The 17,175-nt window shown below is 33.5% G+C and overlaps 2 protein-coding genes across 4 annotated transcripts in view; one reads left to right on the top strand and one right to left on the bottom strand.

The window, feature by feature from the left end:
• LOC116344503 (teneurin-a) overlaps window positions 1-7,141 on the bottom strand; it is a 383,641-nt gene extending 376,500 nt beyond the window's left edge. For all 3 annotated transcript variants that reach the window (XM_031773083.1, XM_031773085.1, XM_031773084.1), the window contains exon 1: window positions 4,987-7,141. The gene's annotated coding sequence lies outside the window, so the exon portion shown is untranslated. The remainder of the gene's footprint in view (window positions 1-4,986) is intronic.
• A 7,628-nt stretch (window positions 7,142-14,769) lies between these two features.
• Window positions 14,770-15,654, top strand: LOC116344051. The gene is made up of 3 exons (XM_031772426.1): window positions 14,770-14,868; window positions 14,950-14,989; window positions 15,080-15,654. Exons 1-3 carry the CDS (start codon window positions 14,818-14,820, stop codon window positions 15,520-15,522), a joined length of 534 nt encoding a protein of 177 aa, XP_031628286.1. The 5' UTR covers window positions 14,770-14,817; the 3' UTR covers window positions 15,523-15,654.
• Window positions 15,655-17,175: the final 1,521 nt, after the last annotated feature.

Below are 17,175 nucleotides of genomic sequence, written 5' to 3'. Positions count from 1 at the left end.
TTTTCAATTAAATTGAAACTGCTGGAGTGCCATCTTTATTGTTTGGATTTCTTTTCTTTTCGTTGCGCTTTGTATTCGGGGCAAAACATGCAATATTATACTTCGGATGTATTAAGCTCGAAGATATGGCTACGAATTAAATTAAACAACATTTATTTAGATTGAAGCATCTCTCAGCGGGGAACCCATCATAAACATACTGGAACAGCAAAAACTATTTTTGTTTGATGTTTTTGCTGTTGTTGCTATTGATGATGATGAAAATTTTGATGAAAACATTTTGCCCGAAAGAGAAATAGCTTTATTAAAAAAAATTATTGCTTTCTTTTTCGACATAATTTCTGTTTGATCTTTGGCTTAACTTTAAAATAGCTGTCGTGCTTAAAATATTATTTATGAATTTTGCGAGTCAATAACATTCACATGAAACATTTTCTATAGACGTTACGTAAATCCAAGGATGTTTTGATCGTTTCAGAGATTTCTCTCATTTTAGTGGATTTTCTCTCATTTAAAATCATTTGTTGAATAGAAATTTAAATATCGTCCTCATATTCAACATAGAATACATACAATATTATGACATCGAACGGAGTGGCCATCGTCCATAAATGTGTCTAAAGAGTGTAGACACAAAATTAGTTTCGGTCGTTGTTGAATAGTTTTTACCTCATAAATACCAAAATATTTGCTACTTTTTCTATTTAAAATTCGGTCAGTAACCATCTGATCTCTCGGAGAACATTCCGGCATTTGTCTTTGCATTCATATTCGAAAGTGAGCGAGAGGCGGGCGAGCAGAGAGGCGCGGACAAGCAAGACAATGGCAAATAACAAAATGTATGGTTTTTCATATTACCAAAACTAAAAAGGACAAAATGCTAAATGATGCAGCTACCGAAAATGTTTGTAAATGATAAAAAATGAAGGCAACGACAATAACAGTCGCCAACAACATACATACAATACAAAAACGGTGAAACAACTTCCAAAGTATTACGGGGGTCCCGAAAAAGAGCAAACAAGATCGAGTGTGTAAGAGAGTTACGCCATAAAAGAGATCCGAAAGAGACGGATAGAGATCAGAGACAGAAAAAAAAAGTTTCGTAATTATATTTGCGTTTGTTTTGCTGAACATGTAACCTCAATAAAGTGGGTTTCCTTATGGCATTTGGCCATTGAATGGCTCGGCATCGACACTAAAAGCAAGCGGTAAACGGTAGTTAAAATAAAAACCGCAACCACAATGTCAACCATGGAAAATGTAGTTTATTGTATTTAAGCTGGGACCATGAATTTTTGCCAATTTTCCGTTGACTCGGCGAAAATTTTCATTCATTTCCCTGTCATTTATACTTATTCACATAAAATGTTACCATGTCTATACACACACATACGCGCTCATTCTCTCTCTCTCACTCCCCAATTTGTGCTTGCATTCTTCTTTCTTTCGGGATTATAGCTGGGAATTTGTGTGCCGGAGAGAGAGTTAGTTGTACTGTATTTGTATTTTGTGCCATGCAGTTTATTATAGTGCAATAAATGTAATCGTTGAATGCTGAAAATAAACACACATAGTGTGTGTGTCACCTCTTGTTCTCTGGCGCTATTCTGCTGAAGTTTTCATAGTTCAACCCGAACAAGTTTTCCTATGTGTTACACGTATTGCTAATGACATTGCCACCGACGAACGGCACAGAGAAAGAAACATTGTTCAATGTTGAAACACGTTAAACATGCACAAATATGACACCGAACTGAGATATACACACACAAGTGTACAGACAGTAGAATGGGTGATAAGAAGATTTAAAATTCGGTCGTCGAAAATAAGCTAAAAGTAAAACATGCACGTTCCTATTATTTCGTTCATTCTATGTCTTTGCAAATGAAAACTGCTTACAGTACACATAATTATTTGCTCATTTTGCTATTTTCCTCGAACGAACTTTTTGGCATTGGATGTGTGTGTGAGTGGATGCGGTGTGATGGTGGCGTTGGTGCGATGTGTACACCATCCACAAATCCGTTGCAATATTTGTGCTTTCTTTTTTAATTCCCTTTTAGTTGCAACAAAATATTCACATTCCAATGATGAGCAACTTCCTTGCAACAATCACAATGTTTAGAAAAACATTGTTTTGGATTTCATTAGATTCCCTATCTTTATATATTTTTTTTTCTCTTAGCTTCGTCATGCTTCAAAAGCATCAAAGAAATGGAATTAAAACTTTTATTTTTTCTCTCTGTTCCATTTCCTCTTCCTCTCTCTCTCTCTCTCTCTCTCTCTCTCTCTCTCTCTCTCTCTCTTGCTTAAAGTTCTAGTTACATAATCAAAATATACAAGTTAAATAGCGCCAATGTAATATACCTCTCTTTTGACTCATTTTGTTAATCTCCAAGGATTACGATATATTTTACAGCTTAACATAATAAACTAGTAAAGCGCTTGTTTTATTCTAGCATAAAAGACGAAAAATAATCTAGTACGTGTGGGAAAGTTGAAATTATACATTTGCTTATTATTCATGTATTTGCCAGATTTCGGCTCTGTGATTTCGGCGGAAATTATAAAAGATGAAAAAAATCCAATCAAAAATGGTTGTTATTTTGCTGCTTGAAATATTTAATATGGTTTATCAAATTCAATAATTGTATTTAAAAGCAGCAATTCAATTTGGCACAATCAAATTTTGTGCGAGCAATAAAATTGATTGTAAATTAATATGCGCGCCATCGTAAATTCAATTGGTCTATTGATTTCTCGCCAAATAAATCCGACGAAATTTGCTATCGATCCAACAAAAGGGATAATATCCACATATAATAGATGCAATACAAAATGGATGATTGTTATTTTTTATTTATTAATATCACGTCCATCATCGTGTGGGTCGGAAATAGTTTGCAAAATCAGTCGGCTAAAACTGATCCATAAATACGGACAAAGTACACACATACACACAAACATCAGTGAATTATTGCTTCATTACTCAAAACATAATGACCTCAAAATACCAACTATCCAGTAGACAGCACAAGTTTTCGGCGAAAATAACGATTTTACTATAGCTTAGTGCAGAGATTTATGAATGCGAAAAGTTGTTAAGACGCTTGGTTACATTAGCTGACAACAAATAATTTTCCTGTTGAATGCACACACATGCAAAAACAAAATTCATTTTAATGAATTTAGATGAGATTTAATATGTACTTAACTCAACCAAAAATGGACAATGCATATTTACTTGAATGTAATCTCAATGATGGAATATTCACGTCAAGCATTCGTGTACGCTGGAAACCGAGATTGTCGATAAAGAAAACCAATGTCATAATTAATTTTGTTTCTGGTTAGATATAGCTATTATTTTAATGCGAAAATTAAAATTTTCAGATTTTTGCATATTTTGTTGCGAAAAATGTTGTGCGTACGAGCAGATTTTTTCCATCGAATCTCTAGCGTTATCACTCATTAAGCATCATATTATTCTCCATTTTTTTTCTCGTAAAATATAAAAATTGAGTTTTCCTCATTCTTATGCGCTTTACATGCTACAAATTGTATAGACCATTCGACTTTAAAATAAAAAAAAACTATCACGATTTAATAAAAACGTCCATGGAAAATTATGTTTAATTGACGCAACCCGGTTCACTTAAATCCAATTAGATAAGCGCAGCGAAAAAAAAGCCACGTTTGCAACGGAACTGATTTTCAAACTGGTAGACACTTTATAATTTGTGATTAACGCCGTTCATTTAACTCGTTTATTTACTCATACCAAAAAATATATAGTATTAAACATTAAATCGGTAATTCAATTTTCGTTTCGCTTTTCATGTCATTTTCCATGCTGCAGCACGTGTATTTGCTTTTGAAACGAGAAACGAAGCACCGAATTATATTTTTTGAATCGTCCTCATTTTGGATGTGCTTCCGTGTATGTATGTCTCTCTCTCTGTGTGTGAGTGCATATCTGGGACTGAAAAAGTGAACAAATATTAAATTTTCCATACGTGCTAACGATTCTATAACCAGATTTGGTGAGATGAAAATTCAATTACCGGGGGTATCATGAACCTGTCCGCATAACAAAACATTTGTACAAACATTGGCAACGGTTCATATTCCGTACACAATATATATACAACTTTAGAATATTGATTTCAATTTTTCCGAAACGAAATAAGTTTTTCATTTAAATTTCTAAATGAAATGTTGCTGTTTTGTTAATTATATATTTGATAGCTAATCAGTTGTTGCTAAACAAATAAACGAAAATTGAAAACTCGGTCTGTGCATCAATTTCATGAATGTATGAAAGAGAGAAAAAAGAGCAAACCAAAAAAATTATCTTGTTGGCCATAAATTGTCAGCGAAAATTATTAACCAAAAATGAACACACATTCGTGACAAAATTTCAACTGGAAAAATTGCTCACAAACACATTTAAATAAATAATGTTTAAAATAGAGAGACAAAGTTGACGCGAAAAAAAAATACGAGAACGACCATATCGTCACATATTCATTGAATTTGTGTGTGTGTTTGAATGCAGCGAGAGGAAAAGCGTTTTTGATAAAATGAAAAACAATAAATTGTGTTGGGCGTGCATTGTGCAAATTTATGTGGCCGCATTTGATCACTCCACCCTGACACGGACAGTTCGAGCTTTGAATTTGGAACAATGCAATTGGTGTGGCATGTACACACACCGAAATATACCGAGCGAAAATAAAAGAATTATGATGGCCCTTTGATCCCATCGACTTTTAATGCCCAGACTATAAATTCGATGAATGCGCACCAGAAAAGGCAAATATCGCCATTTGGCACAATTTTATATGAACCATTTTTATGTGCACATTTTTTTTATCCTTTTTGCTAATTTTTTTATTTGAACAAAAATATTTTCACTTCGTTTGAATAATTTCCTTTGTTCTTTGAATAAAAAAAATGGAAGATAAAATTAATAAAACTTACTGTTTATTTTGGCTCTCGTTTTTAGTTCAATTGAAACACAGAATCGCTGATATTTTCTATGGTCTTTGTATCAGTGTTTTTTCTATGGCGGTCTTTTTTAAAAAGTATACTTTTCAAATATATGATTGCCTCCCAATTATTACACCCGATTTTCAATGTATTTTGAAAAAAAACTTTTCACCGCGAATTTTTTTTAAATAATGATCGGACAATTGAACTGTAGCACTGACTAACGATGAAATTAATATGGAATTTATTTCAATTAACATGAAGTGAAATTCCGAATTTAATAATTTTTTGTTTCACTGTCTGTGCATTTTTTTTTTTTGGTTTTGTGGTGAGAAATGTGCGCATGCAAAATTATTCACAAAATGTTATTTTATGCGATTGTTTGCACGCACGAGTGTGTGTGAAAGAGACTGAGTATATTTACACTGTGTGAATGCAAATTGAAACAAGGTTTTGATAATAGTCCGAAAAAAGTTCGAGCATGAGCCAAACACATGTACACTGAAACCGCAACAATGAACGTATACAAACGAAAGAATCCAATTCACATAAACCAGGTTCGCTTTTTGTGTTTCTCTTCACTCACTTCTCTGTTCAGCGGTTGCCACAAAACAAATTGATTCGAATTCAAGTGGGAAAATGGCCGGCCGATTATTTTGTTGTTTTTTTTTTTCACTTCGATATATGCTTGGCTGTTCGTTTAATGCTATTTTTAGTTGAAATATTTTTGTTTACAGCGGTTTTTTTGGCTTTGCAACAATTTTTCCGCCGCAATTCAATTATACGAACGACATACACAGAAAAAAATTGTTTCAATTTGAGAGTGAACTTTTTCCCCGTAAAACTATTTCCAAAGTTACACTACACCCGATGCTGTCGTAAATTAGTCGTCTAGCCAAATAATTATGTGGAAAAGAATTGAATTTTCGATCTATAACTTTCCACACGAACCGTTTACACTGCACAACAAAACAAATCGGCTTGAAGGTGTCTATTGCTGAAAGCACAACTCAACGATCACCGAATAGCTTTCGAACTAGAATTTTAGCGATTGTATTTTGTTTCATTCACTTACTCGCTGACGAGTCGATTAAGATAATGCAATGAGATGATATCAAAATGAGCAGCGTTTGCTTGACTCTGTTAAGGAAATGTGTCTATCGAATTGAATGGTGTTCCTTCTATTTTCTTCAACCTATTTGCACAGTTTCACTTATCACGTCTCTTTGGCACGTTTTTATTTTTATGAGTTCGTCATTTGCCAAGCAGCAAATGTACATTCATCAAATGTATGTGTTTCAATGCCCTTCGGCTTCCCGATGCCAATAACTCAAGATGCGTGTTGATGAGCTTTTTCTCTCTCTCTTTCTTTTTTATTTCTTAGTGTTTTTCTATTTTATGCTTTTTTTTCACGTTGAATTATATTCCAAATGCACAATGTCAATCGAATTTCAAATGGAACGACGAAAATGGCAATTTCAATTTGCACGTGCGTTTCATACGAAAAACGTGAACTTTTGCCGCGATGATAATGCGATAGCTACCGACTAAGATGGATGAAAAATTTCTTATTTTTTTCTGTTAATTTCGTTTATTTGTTTCGATTTGTTATTTTATAAATTGATTGAATATCCGATCACATTACCATTCATTCACTTCCTTTCACATTAGAACACATTGTGTGCTCTCTATCTCTTTGCATTTCAAAGTAGAAATATTATTTTCACATTACATTGTATTTGATTGATTACACCATTGAGATGTCGAAATTGCGAGAAGAGAACAATGAAAACCACTAATGGATTATTCAAAAGTGAATACGTTGCTTTCGCACAAAGCGCAATTGTTTGAAAGTTTCCTAAATAGCACCGTTATCAATATATGAGAAAACACACCTTTTTTGTTTCTTTAATTATCGCACACTATTAAATCACTTCTATTTTTCATGTCCTTTTCAGCTATAGCACAGAGAATTTTCTTGAAATATGAGTATTTTATCGAAAAGAGAAACAAAAATTCTACCAAGCAAAAACCATTTCGTTTACAACGAAAATTGAATATAAAATAAATAGTCCGTTACGAGTGAACCTCAAAAATGTTGTCGATAATAAATATTCAAGAGTTACTGTGCAAGCGAACCGTTCGTATTCCGTTCTGCGTTTGAACTGATGCCCATCACAATGCCATCAACAAATTTTCGCAGACACTTTTCCTCATACACATCGGCGTGTCCGTTGTGTATTTGTGCTACAGCATTTCTTTAGCTGATTTCATGTTTTTGTTCAGTGATGAGACTCCACTATCCATCGAACGTACGTCTGTCTTTTTTTGCCATCGAACTTATGTGTGCGTTGCCGCTTACAATTTTCCGTTTTTCTGACGTCGGCTCACCCGAACGCTACTCCCGAACGTTTGTTCGTAAATATGAGTTGAATCCTTTGAGTGAAAATCGATTGAGTGGAAAGCTCTACTTTGGCAGCACCATAAATATTTCGCTACATTCCATTTTCAATTGTATCCCATTCAAATATGTGTAATGAGTTTTTCACGATTCAAATGAACAACAGCTTCATTCCATTCAGTTCAATCCAATTTAAGTGTATTTACATGATATTTTTTTACAAGTATTATGAGTGGAATGATACGGTATTTTGATCCGTTAAACGGGTATAAACATTTACAGAAAATCGTTTAAAATCCATCGACACAGTTCAAACTTTGATTGAAGACTTTTGTTTGGAATTGCATCTGTGCACTCTTTTCGATCATCTACGTGTGGATGCGTATGTTTTAAGTAGTTTTTTTTTTATGTTTGCAGTAAGCCGGATGCATTTTTAAATGGAGAAAACATGGGGTTGTCTCATCTCTCTCTCACACACACATATTGATAAGCATTTTTGCCAATGATAAACTCCAACATGAATGGAAAAGAGAATGAGAATACTTCCGATTGCATTGCAAAATGCAGGAGGGAATAAAAACAAATAGTGAGAGAAAGAGAGACATGAGGAATAACAAAACATGAATCGAAAAGTGGAAAAATACAAAAATGGTGTATGTATATGGTGGATAGTTGATGAGCGCGGAATAATGCATGAGTTATGTCAAATTCAGTGGATCGAATGTGCCGGATGAATGAGTGGCAAGCATTGGGGATTATTATTAATGATTGTTCGATAGAAAACGATGCACGATAGACACCGTTACGTTTTACAGTGTTACTCGTTAAATGCGTTGTGTTTACGTGCATCACCGCTACTCAGAGTTCAGTATATATGTGTGTGTGTGCGTCTGTTTCTTTGGCTCAACTATATACGTATGCGTGTGTTGCCCGACATTTTATAGCGAAACCATAAATTCAGTTTTATAACAAACGAATAAAACTTTCTCTTAAACCCCAGATCAATCATCTCTTTTATGTGGGATAAAATGGAATAAAGCGTCTTGCAATCCATTTCAGTGACCATGAACGACTTTAATTTTCTCTATTTTCCACCCTCACGATATTGATGTTTATTTTTCATTCAATCGTTTTCCGTCTCTTTTGACCTCACCTCGCTGTTTGGTCCCAGCGGTTGAATTGGATGAGCGCATCGATTGTCAATAAAATGATGGTGTCATTAGGTAAATTAAGCGTTAAATTTAATTTGAAGATGTATCCGGTGAAATAATGCTCGATGCATGTGGAATTGTTTGCGGAAATGCTAAATTATTAAATTGAAACCAAAATCCGCAATTTGGTCGGACTTAAAATGTGCAAGTGCATCCAACACAGTCATCAATGTTGAATTACCGCCAACGATGTATAAATTATCGAATAAGATACAGAGACAGGCGGAAGAGAGAACTATTGAACAAAAAATTTGACCAGCAAAAACCAAACAATGAAAATAACCACTTCAGCAAAATTGTAGCAGCCAAACAGTTTCGTTTCCGTTAGTTCGACGCACTTTTTATGCGATGCCAGTCTATCTCTCATTTTCTATTTTAGCCCGTCCTTCCCTCTCTCTTGCTTTTCCTTTGTCCATACATATTTGCGTCTCATGCTGTTGGCTCTTCAACCAATGTGTTTGAACGCATCGAATTTTATTCGATTAAATTTTCAAGTTTGCAATTCACAATGCACAAAAGTGAACTCGTTTTTTTAACATTGAATTGAATGCTTCACACACAAACATAAAACGAACAGAAACTATAGATTGTTTCGTCTGCGATATTGAATAGCCGAGTGATGTAATACTCGACACTCATTGTTTAGCTATGCAATCCAGTTCGGTACTCCAATGTTCGGTTTGGGTGAGCACTTTTTTTTTGTTCATTCCATTGTTGCTGCCACACATTCAATTGCAATTTGAATAGGATTTTACCATTTCTAACAATTGTTAATATTACGCTTGAGCGCTAAATAAAATATTTTGCATGTTGTTGCTATATTGAACACGGCATTTTTGTCATTTGATGCGAGATTGATGCAATTTTTAAATCAATTCCCAATCAAATGATTGATTGTGGAATTGAAATTGTTGACACCGAATCAACGGGAGTATAGAGACAGAAAAACATATACTTGAAAAACTGTATTTTCATGTCGACTGTCATCAACGAAACGGTGGAAAACAATTTGGATTTATGTGATAGAATACTCAATTTTTTCAATTTGGAATTAGATAAAATGGGAAAATGAGTTTTTTACTTTTTTTTTGGCATTCATACCATTTTTTTGTCTCATTCGTTGTACAATATTTTGTCAACAAATATTTATGGTATTCAACCAAATAAATGTAATGAACGTTTATATTGCAACAATATAATCACTCATCGGCATGAACGGGCTGAAAATGCGAAAAATATGTACATGTTCTGAACAAAAAGTGTAAAACATGAATAAAATATATTCTTTACATGCATGCATCCAATTTTCGGATTTTTTTAGAAAAATTACCACAGAAAATGTTTTAAATTTTAGAGAAGAAATCAATGTATATATTTGAAATATCTTGAAATAAATTAACAAATTAAATGTTATCATTTTTGTGTTATCTGTTCTACCACAATTTTGTGTGTTTGCGTGAATTCTAAACTGGATACATTGTATGCTTACAAAAAAAGTCAACCGTCATTTTCATGGAACGAAGTATTAATGGCAACTGCATACTGCTATATCTCCATTTAAAATTCGGTACTTAAACAAAATGTTGAATGCCCTAACAATTCTGAATTCAAAACCATCAACAAAATAATTTATGTACATAGAACTAGATATGGTCAGGATCACAGTCTTACGAGAAGAAGATTACCTTGCTCCTTGAATCAACTTCCAATTCGTGTGCCATTTTTTACCATCATCGTTCATTTCACTTTTTCAGCTTTGGGTTCAAAAAGCGTGAGCATCAAGTTATACATTTCTCCAAACTAATGATACTTTATCAAAATTCGCATGTTTTTATATTTTCATCAAGATGGCATTAAGGCCGCTGAAAACGCAATTTTCAAATACTCAACTTGGTCTGTGCCTTCTCTAAAGGGAAAACATGTGAATGAGAATGTAAAAAAATCGTCGATAAAGTATTGAAACTGTTGTGTGTCTGATGTTCTCCTTACAGTTTAACCCCTAAATTTCCAGTTTCTCCGATTTTCCAGCTGGAAAACGCAACAGATGTCAATCTTGCTTCCCCTTCTAGTTCTTTGAACTGCGCTCGTTCTTCGAACCGCATTGCAAAGTGATACAGTTTTAAAATAAGACTTTCTTCCACAAAACCCTGCCATTTAAATAAAGTGTGAGAAATGATACAATTCATGAAAGTGATAAAAGTAATTGTATGGCAAAAGTATTTGCATTAATATAAAAAAATTAGATCACGAAAAATTATTCATTTGGCATGTGATTCATTTGGCATGCACTTGTATGTAACTATGAAACAAAATTCAAACCCCTAACCCTATCAGTAATCGTCGACTTTTCCATGTAATAATGACAATGAAACGCTTCGAAAAAAATGAGGAAAATACAAAAGAAACAGAAACAATCATAAATCTTAAGGTAAAATGTTACGGAAATAAAATGGACAGGATATATAAGAGTGCGAGCAGAGAGAGAGAGAGAGAGAGAGAGAGAGAGAGAGAGAGAGAGAGAGTGAAAGTTAGTCCTGTTTGATATGGAAATGGTGGTGGTGGTCGTCGCGCAACACCAGGACCAAACGCATTTCACGGAAGAGCGACGAGTGGTTGAAGGAGTGCGCACGGATGAAACGACAACAAAAAATATTCATCATACCAGCTAAACGCTAAATGCACTGAACAAAACAATGAATGTTTTTGGTTCTCGTTTGAAAAGTTTGTCCATTGTTGTAACTTATACGCGCCATTATATATTATTTTATCACAAAACTTTCTCTTTTTAAAATACACGGGGCAAGGATACTGGTGAAAAGCCGCCATATCGTATTTTTTTTGTTTTTTATTATGTTTGTGTTTTCAAAATAGAAAAAAAAAGTTTTTTTTTCTACCATGCAGATTCAGGTGAAATATAACGTGGAGCGCAAAGACAAAGGTACGAATATTCTCTCTTTTTTCATCGTCTGAAAAATTTTCACAAACAAAAGTTCAAAAAGGTGGAAAAATAAAAACCAAAAACAAAACAGAACACAAAACAACACCTCCAATTAATTACGAACACAAAACAACTGCAGTTGAAGCAGTACATCGTTTTGTGCATCATCTGATTTCTCTGTACGACGCGCAGAATTCAGAGGTCAACATTTTAAGTTTCACTATTACTTCATGCTGGAAGTGAGTTTTTTTGGTTTTGTGTTATTTTAACGTCACCGCCGCCGTTGCCACCAAAACAATCCACTCCAATTAGCTGATATTATTTCACAGTAACTCGAAGATTATTGTATTATTGAAAAGTTTTTTGGCTTTTATAACCAAATTGTTGCAAGATTAAATTTCTATATAACTTGGATTTTAAAAGATGAGAGAATTGTAAAACAAAATCGAAGAGGTTTTGAAGCAGAAAATTGCTTTCGTCAAGATTTTACTTTTATGCATTCTGATGTTTATACACATTTTAATTTACAATAGCTTTCTGGCCCAGTCGTGTCTATAGATAATAACATTGAACGCAATGCTATAGAGTGTGAGACGATTCGGCTCTCTGATGCAGCAGCGAGAATAAGTTTTCTGTTTGAGCAATTTTTTGCAACAAAAAAAAGGTTTCCAAGTTTGCTTTAAACTTAAAAACAATTTATCCCGTTCTTTGTAAGACTCTCACCGAACGCCATCCTTTCTATGTCGTTTTAATTCTGTCGAAGAAAACTTTCAACGACACAAAATATGAAGAGACACAGATATTTGATTTAACTCTTTGACTATTTGCATCCACAGAGCTCTTTGCTGTGATTCTTTGTGCATGTGCGAGTGAATGCGTTGCATCGTCATTCAATACGAAAGAATGAATACTTACATTGATTCGGTTTCACTTGAAAATTTCCCACTTTTCTTGAGATGATGTTATATACCCTTATGAACACACCAAAGCTGATTGAAAGTCTGAAGCCATCTATTGGCCACTCGGAACCATTTCAAAGGCGGAAATTTGCAATAAAATGGCAAAGCATATTTGCAGAATCAATAGAAGCATAAATAAAACGTCTGTTTTCTCGATTTTACAATGACTCTGTATTCTTCACAGTTGACTCTTCGTTCATACCAGCTACATCCGCTGATTTGTTTTGTTAATAAAGTTAATTATCTGACAAAAAACTAACAGGTCATTGTATTATATTTTTTAGAATGAAAAACTTGATCAAGTTGAAAGAAATAACATCCAAAACCAGAATGAAAAATACGCACAACATTTAAAAGAAGATAACGACCTTTGTGCCATCCACCGAGGAAAAAGTTATTAAAGAATGATATTTGTGACTATTATGTTGCCGATGGCATTAATCTGTTCCTCTGTCAAAATAAAAACCAAGTAATGTAAATGTTACAGACATATCAAAAGTCGAGCAGACATCCAAATTAAATGTTCAGAGTGAAATCAAGCACGAGCGTACACGGTTCATCACATCTCGCCGAAAGAAAAATAAACATATGACAAACGCATAAAAACGGAATATAAATATTTTTTGTCGGATTCCACAGAAAGTCAAATACTCTTTTTCTCCGGGTACGTACATCGAAAGCATTACTTACATTTTTTTAAAAGTTTATTTAACGTTTCGGGTAACGATATAAATCCGTGGATGTGAATTTTGATATCCAGAAAAAATTAGACCCATTCCAAAAAACTACAGCAAGAAATCGATGCAAAAAAAATGCTTAGATATGCAACTATATAATGTGCTGTTTTTATTCTAGAGCTTTCAATTATAAAAGTCTGATTAACCTTGGACGTATGTATATAACATCGTAGAATGATCCAAATGATGATTTTATTATATAATTTTTTCATAATCTCCTTAAAAAACTAGAAAGAATAAAGGAGTTGGTGATTTTTCTTCATATGAAGTGAGTCTACTGTCAAACGTCAATATATTATCGAACCCTTCTATGCAATGTACAGTGGCGCCACTTTTTGGTACTAAGTAATTCCATAGAAGGGTTCGATAAAATATTGACATTTGACAGCAGACTCACTTTTTCACGAAGTTCTTTAATTTAATTTCATTCATTTGAACTTAGCTAATGCTTTGAGTTTGCCGAATGTCAGTTGTAAAATTTCGGTTGCGCTCAATAAAATATCATAATTGCGTTCTAATGCTTGCTTAATTTCGACATTTATCAATGAATCCATACCCATATCAGCAAATTTTGTTTGTTCTAATACATTTCTCAAATCTCTTATATCCAATATGTTGGCAACACAATCGACCAATGGCACATTTCCACTTTCATTTTTATGCTTTTCAGATATAACCATTGAGGAAAGTACAGCATGAGGTTGTTGCATAAACATATCCATGGTTTTTGAAATTGATAATGGTATAATATAATATATAACGTTGCGGTACAGTACACAGAGTGAACTAAACTAGATGGCTTGTCGTATTGTATATAAATTCAGAACTAGTTGACACTCCGTATAAAATTGTATTTTTCCATCTTATTTCATACGAAATAATTTTGAGGACGTTTTTTATGCGGATCTTCTTCTAAGCATAAGCGAAGAAGAACCGCACATTATGCTGTTATATGTTATAATAGCATAGATCATGCATAAGATTTATTCATAAAAGAGAAAAAGAGGTATTGACTTTTAGTTCTGCTTTTCTATGCTGCTTTTTGTTCAATAATTGATTTAGTTTACGAATGACTTAGCAGATACTACACACTAGCAGTTATGATAGTTGCGTGTTACGTCACCACAATTTGAATTAGATCCAATAACTACATATAATTTGTCTCATTAATTCGAAATTATCTCGTCATGATTATCTTCACTCATTGTACCTTCGAGGCATTTGTTTTCTTGAAGTTTTTAAACTCTTTATTCAAAGCAAATTTATCTGACAGAATACCTTAATGATTAAACAAATTTCTGGCAAATATTCAAGAATAAATGTTTTTCAAATACTCAAGTGTGATAATGTTTTCATATTTATCTTCAAATAAATGGAAAAAATATATACAAATTGATCAATATCATTGTGCTCAAAAACAATGTCATTACAACGTTTACATAAAAACAATTGTGAGTTATAAATTTCATTTTATAAAAAAATAGAGTGCCAATTTGGCAAGTAGCTTGAAAATGTATATAAACTGAAGTCATGTGATGTAAATCGTCAGTTAATTGTGAAAACCAGTTAAAACAAGATGATTCGAAAATTGTTCTGCCTATTATTCATTGCAACTATAACGTTGGAGGTAATTTTCTGAATGTCGATAGAAAATTGGGATTTGAGTTAACATTTTTATTTTATTTTTTACTTTCATCTTATTTCACAGCTCTTAGCCCCATGCGTAAATGCAGCTAACGGTAATGGAGGTAAATATTCGTGGATATTGAATTGAAATTGTTTATATCCATAAATGTATATTGTATTTATCTTTCTTGACATTTCTTTTTTTGTTAAAGGAAAGGTGAAAAAAGTCGCTAAGGCTATGAAAGAGGGCGGTAAAGGTGCTGCAAAATTAATTGGTAAATCAGGTAAGCAGGTCGGAATCAGTGCGGCGAAAATGGTTGGATATGGGCTCAACACAGCTGGAAGCGCTGTTGTCGCAGGTTTGGCGATAGGCTGTTGTCCTGTAAATGCCTGTTGTGGCGCGGGTCCTTCAAAAGCTACCGAAGCAGCAGTTCTCTCAACTGGTGCTACGGTAGCCAGTGCGGCACTAGCAGGTGCCAATGCAATCGACGTAGGCTTAGGAGCTGGTGTTACTGCTGGAGCGATAATAGGAGCCCCCTGTGTCTGTAGTTACGGAACAGCGAAAGCAATGCAAAAAATGAAGGCGGAAGATGAGAGACTGGAAGCAGAAGATGAAGAAAGACGAAAAAGAGAGAAGGAATTACCAAGCCAGTAGTCACATTACTTTGGTTTATGCGATCAGTATTGCATATTCCACTCCATTTGATAAACATAACAAAAAATCTTTTTAATATTGTTTAACAAATCAAGAAATAAAATTACAAATCGTAATATGAATATGACAAAAGCTTCATGAAATATATTATTCAATGCTTATTTCAATAAGGCGAAAGAAACCAAAATTAAATTTCAGATATCAATTTGAAGATGACACAATTGGCGAATAATTATCATTGATATGTTTATTTAATTCATACGCAAAGATGTGGAAAGCTAACATCACTCGGGTCCCGACGAGAGCAATTGTTCGGTTGCGAAATTAAGACATCTTTATTCGCAAACTGATTAACTTACAATTTTTTCGACATCTGTTAATTCTGATCATAGCATTTTGAAAATTTTGTCAATATTGTGGAATTTATTTTTTTAGGCAGCCCACCTGTTATTGACGTAAGCGAATGATAAAATGGAATAAATAATTGTTCTCAAAAAAACTTTGTCGATTGCAAAATTTGAATTCTGTGAAAAATTATGAGTTAAATGAAAAAAAAAACTCGAATCTAACGTCACTTTATTGACACTGTATTGACTTTGATAATCGTAGAGTTCAAGCAAATAGTTTTATGTGTTTAATGAGCAGTTTCGATATTGTTTTTCGTAAAAATAGATTTTGAGCGAGAGTTTTTCGAGGTTGGAAATGTGCATGAAAAAACTTTTTTCAACTGTTCAGTGTTCACAGTGGATTCGTTTGGCCTTATCTGCTGCATTCTATGTTTAATAACAACATTACAAAATAAATTATTGTTATCGTGGATAAGACATTCTTCTATAAATCAGTTAATTTGATTAAAACTGTGTGAAATGATTTAATGATGGAGCTTAACTGAGGTGAAACATAAAAACATTTTGATTGTTTAATAAAAGTAAAATGCACGTGTTGATAGTGTGAGGGTCATAAATGACATTTAACTGTTTCTATTGCAGAATGTTATGTGAAGTTTACCAAGTGTCGCAATGAAGGCAATAAGTCAAGTAATGAGCTCATTTAAGTTACTTGATTGTTCATTATACCATAAAAACACACACATAAGTGATATATTTCGATTGAATTCAAATCATCGTATTTCCGTTCTTTATTAGTTTTGCGCTTTAGCTAAAAAGGCGTTGGATTAAGTGTGCCTATATATTTACATCTTAATTTTCCGTTTTCATCTAGGAAATATTGAGAAAAAGCGCAAACAAAATGGAATTGCGTTATGATCATAATTCCAAATATTTACTTTTTGCGTTGTTCGCTACGCCAATTCTTGCCATCTCCTTTTCTCGACTCTATATGAAATGCAATATCAAAATAGAACAGCCAAACACATTATTAATAAATAATATCACATTTAATATGGTGAACAATTCCAGAAACGCACTTTGCATTTTATGCTATAACGCCAATGTCACTTGTGTGCACACAAAGCACAAGGGCGACATCAGACAAACAATTGAACGAATTATTATTTATTTGATTTGGGTGTGTGTGTGTTTGTGCGCCTTGTTGAAATCCGAAACAGTCGTATATGATGTGCTATGGTTCTATATCGCGAAAAATGCGGAAAATGCGAGAGGGAAACAAAAAGACGACCAAAAAGATCAAGAC

This window comes from Contarinia nasturtii, unplaced genomic scaffold, assembly GCF_009176525.2.
Source record: "Contarinia nasturtii isolate CC-2019 unplaced genomic scaffold, AAFC_CNas_1.1 Cnas_scaffold_1037, whole genome shotgun sequence".
In the NCBI taxonomy this organism is placed as follows: domain Eukaryota; kingdom Metazoa; phylum Arthropoda; class Insecta; order Diptera; family Cecidomyiidae; genus Contarinia; species Contarinia nasturtii.
Note: the sequence above shows the minus strand (reverse complement) of the source record. Positions and strands in the feature narration are given on the sequence as shown.

Excerpts from the sequence above, each read along its gene's own strand:
- LOC116344051 (XM_031772426.1), top strand. The coding sequence starts at position 14,818 with ATGATTCGAAAATTGTTCTGCCTATTATTCATTGCAACTATAACGTTG. Across the intron at positions 14,869-14,949 it reads TTGCAACTATAACGTTGGAG|CTCTTAGCCCCATGCGTAAA; the intron begins GTAATTTTCTGA and ends CTTATTTCACAG. Across the intron at positions 14,990-15,079 it reads TGCAGCTAACGGTAATGGAG|GAAAGGTGAAAAAAGTCGCT; the intron begins GTAAATATTCGT and ends TTTTTGTTAAAG.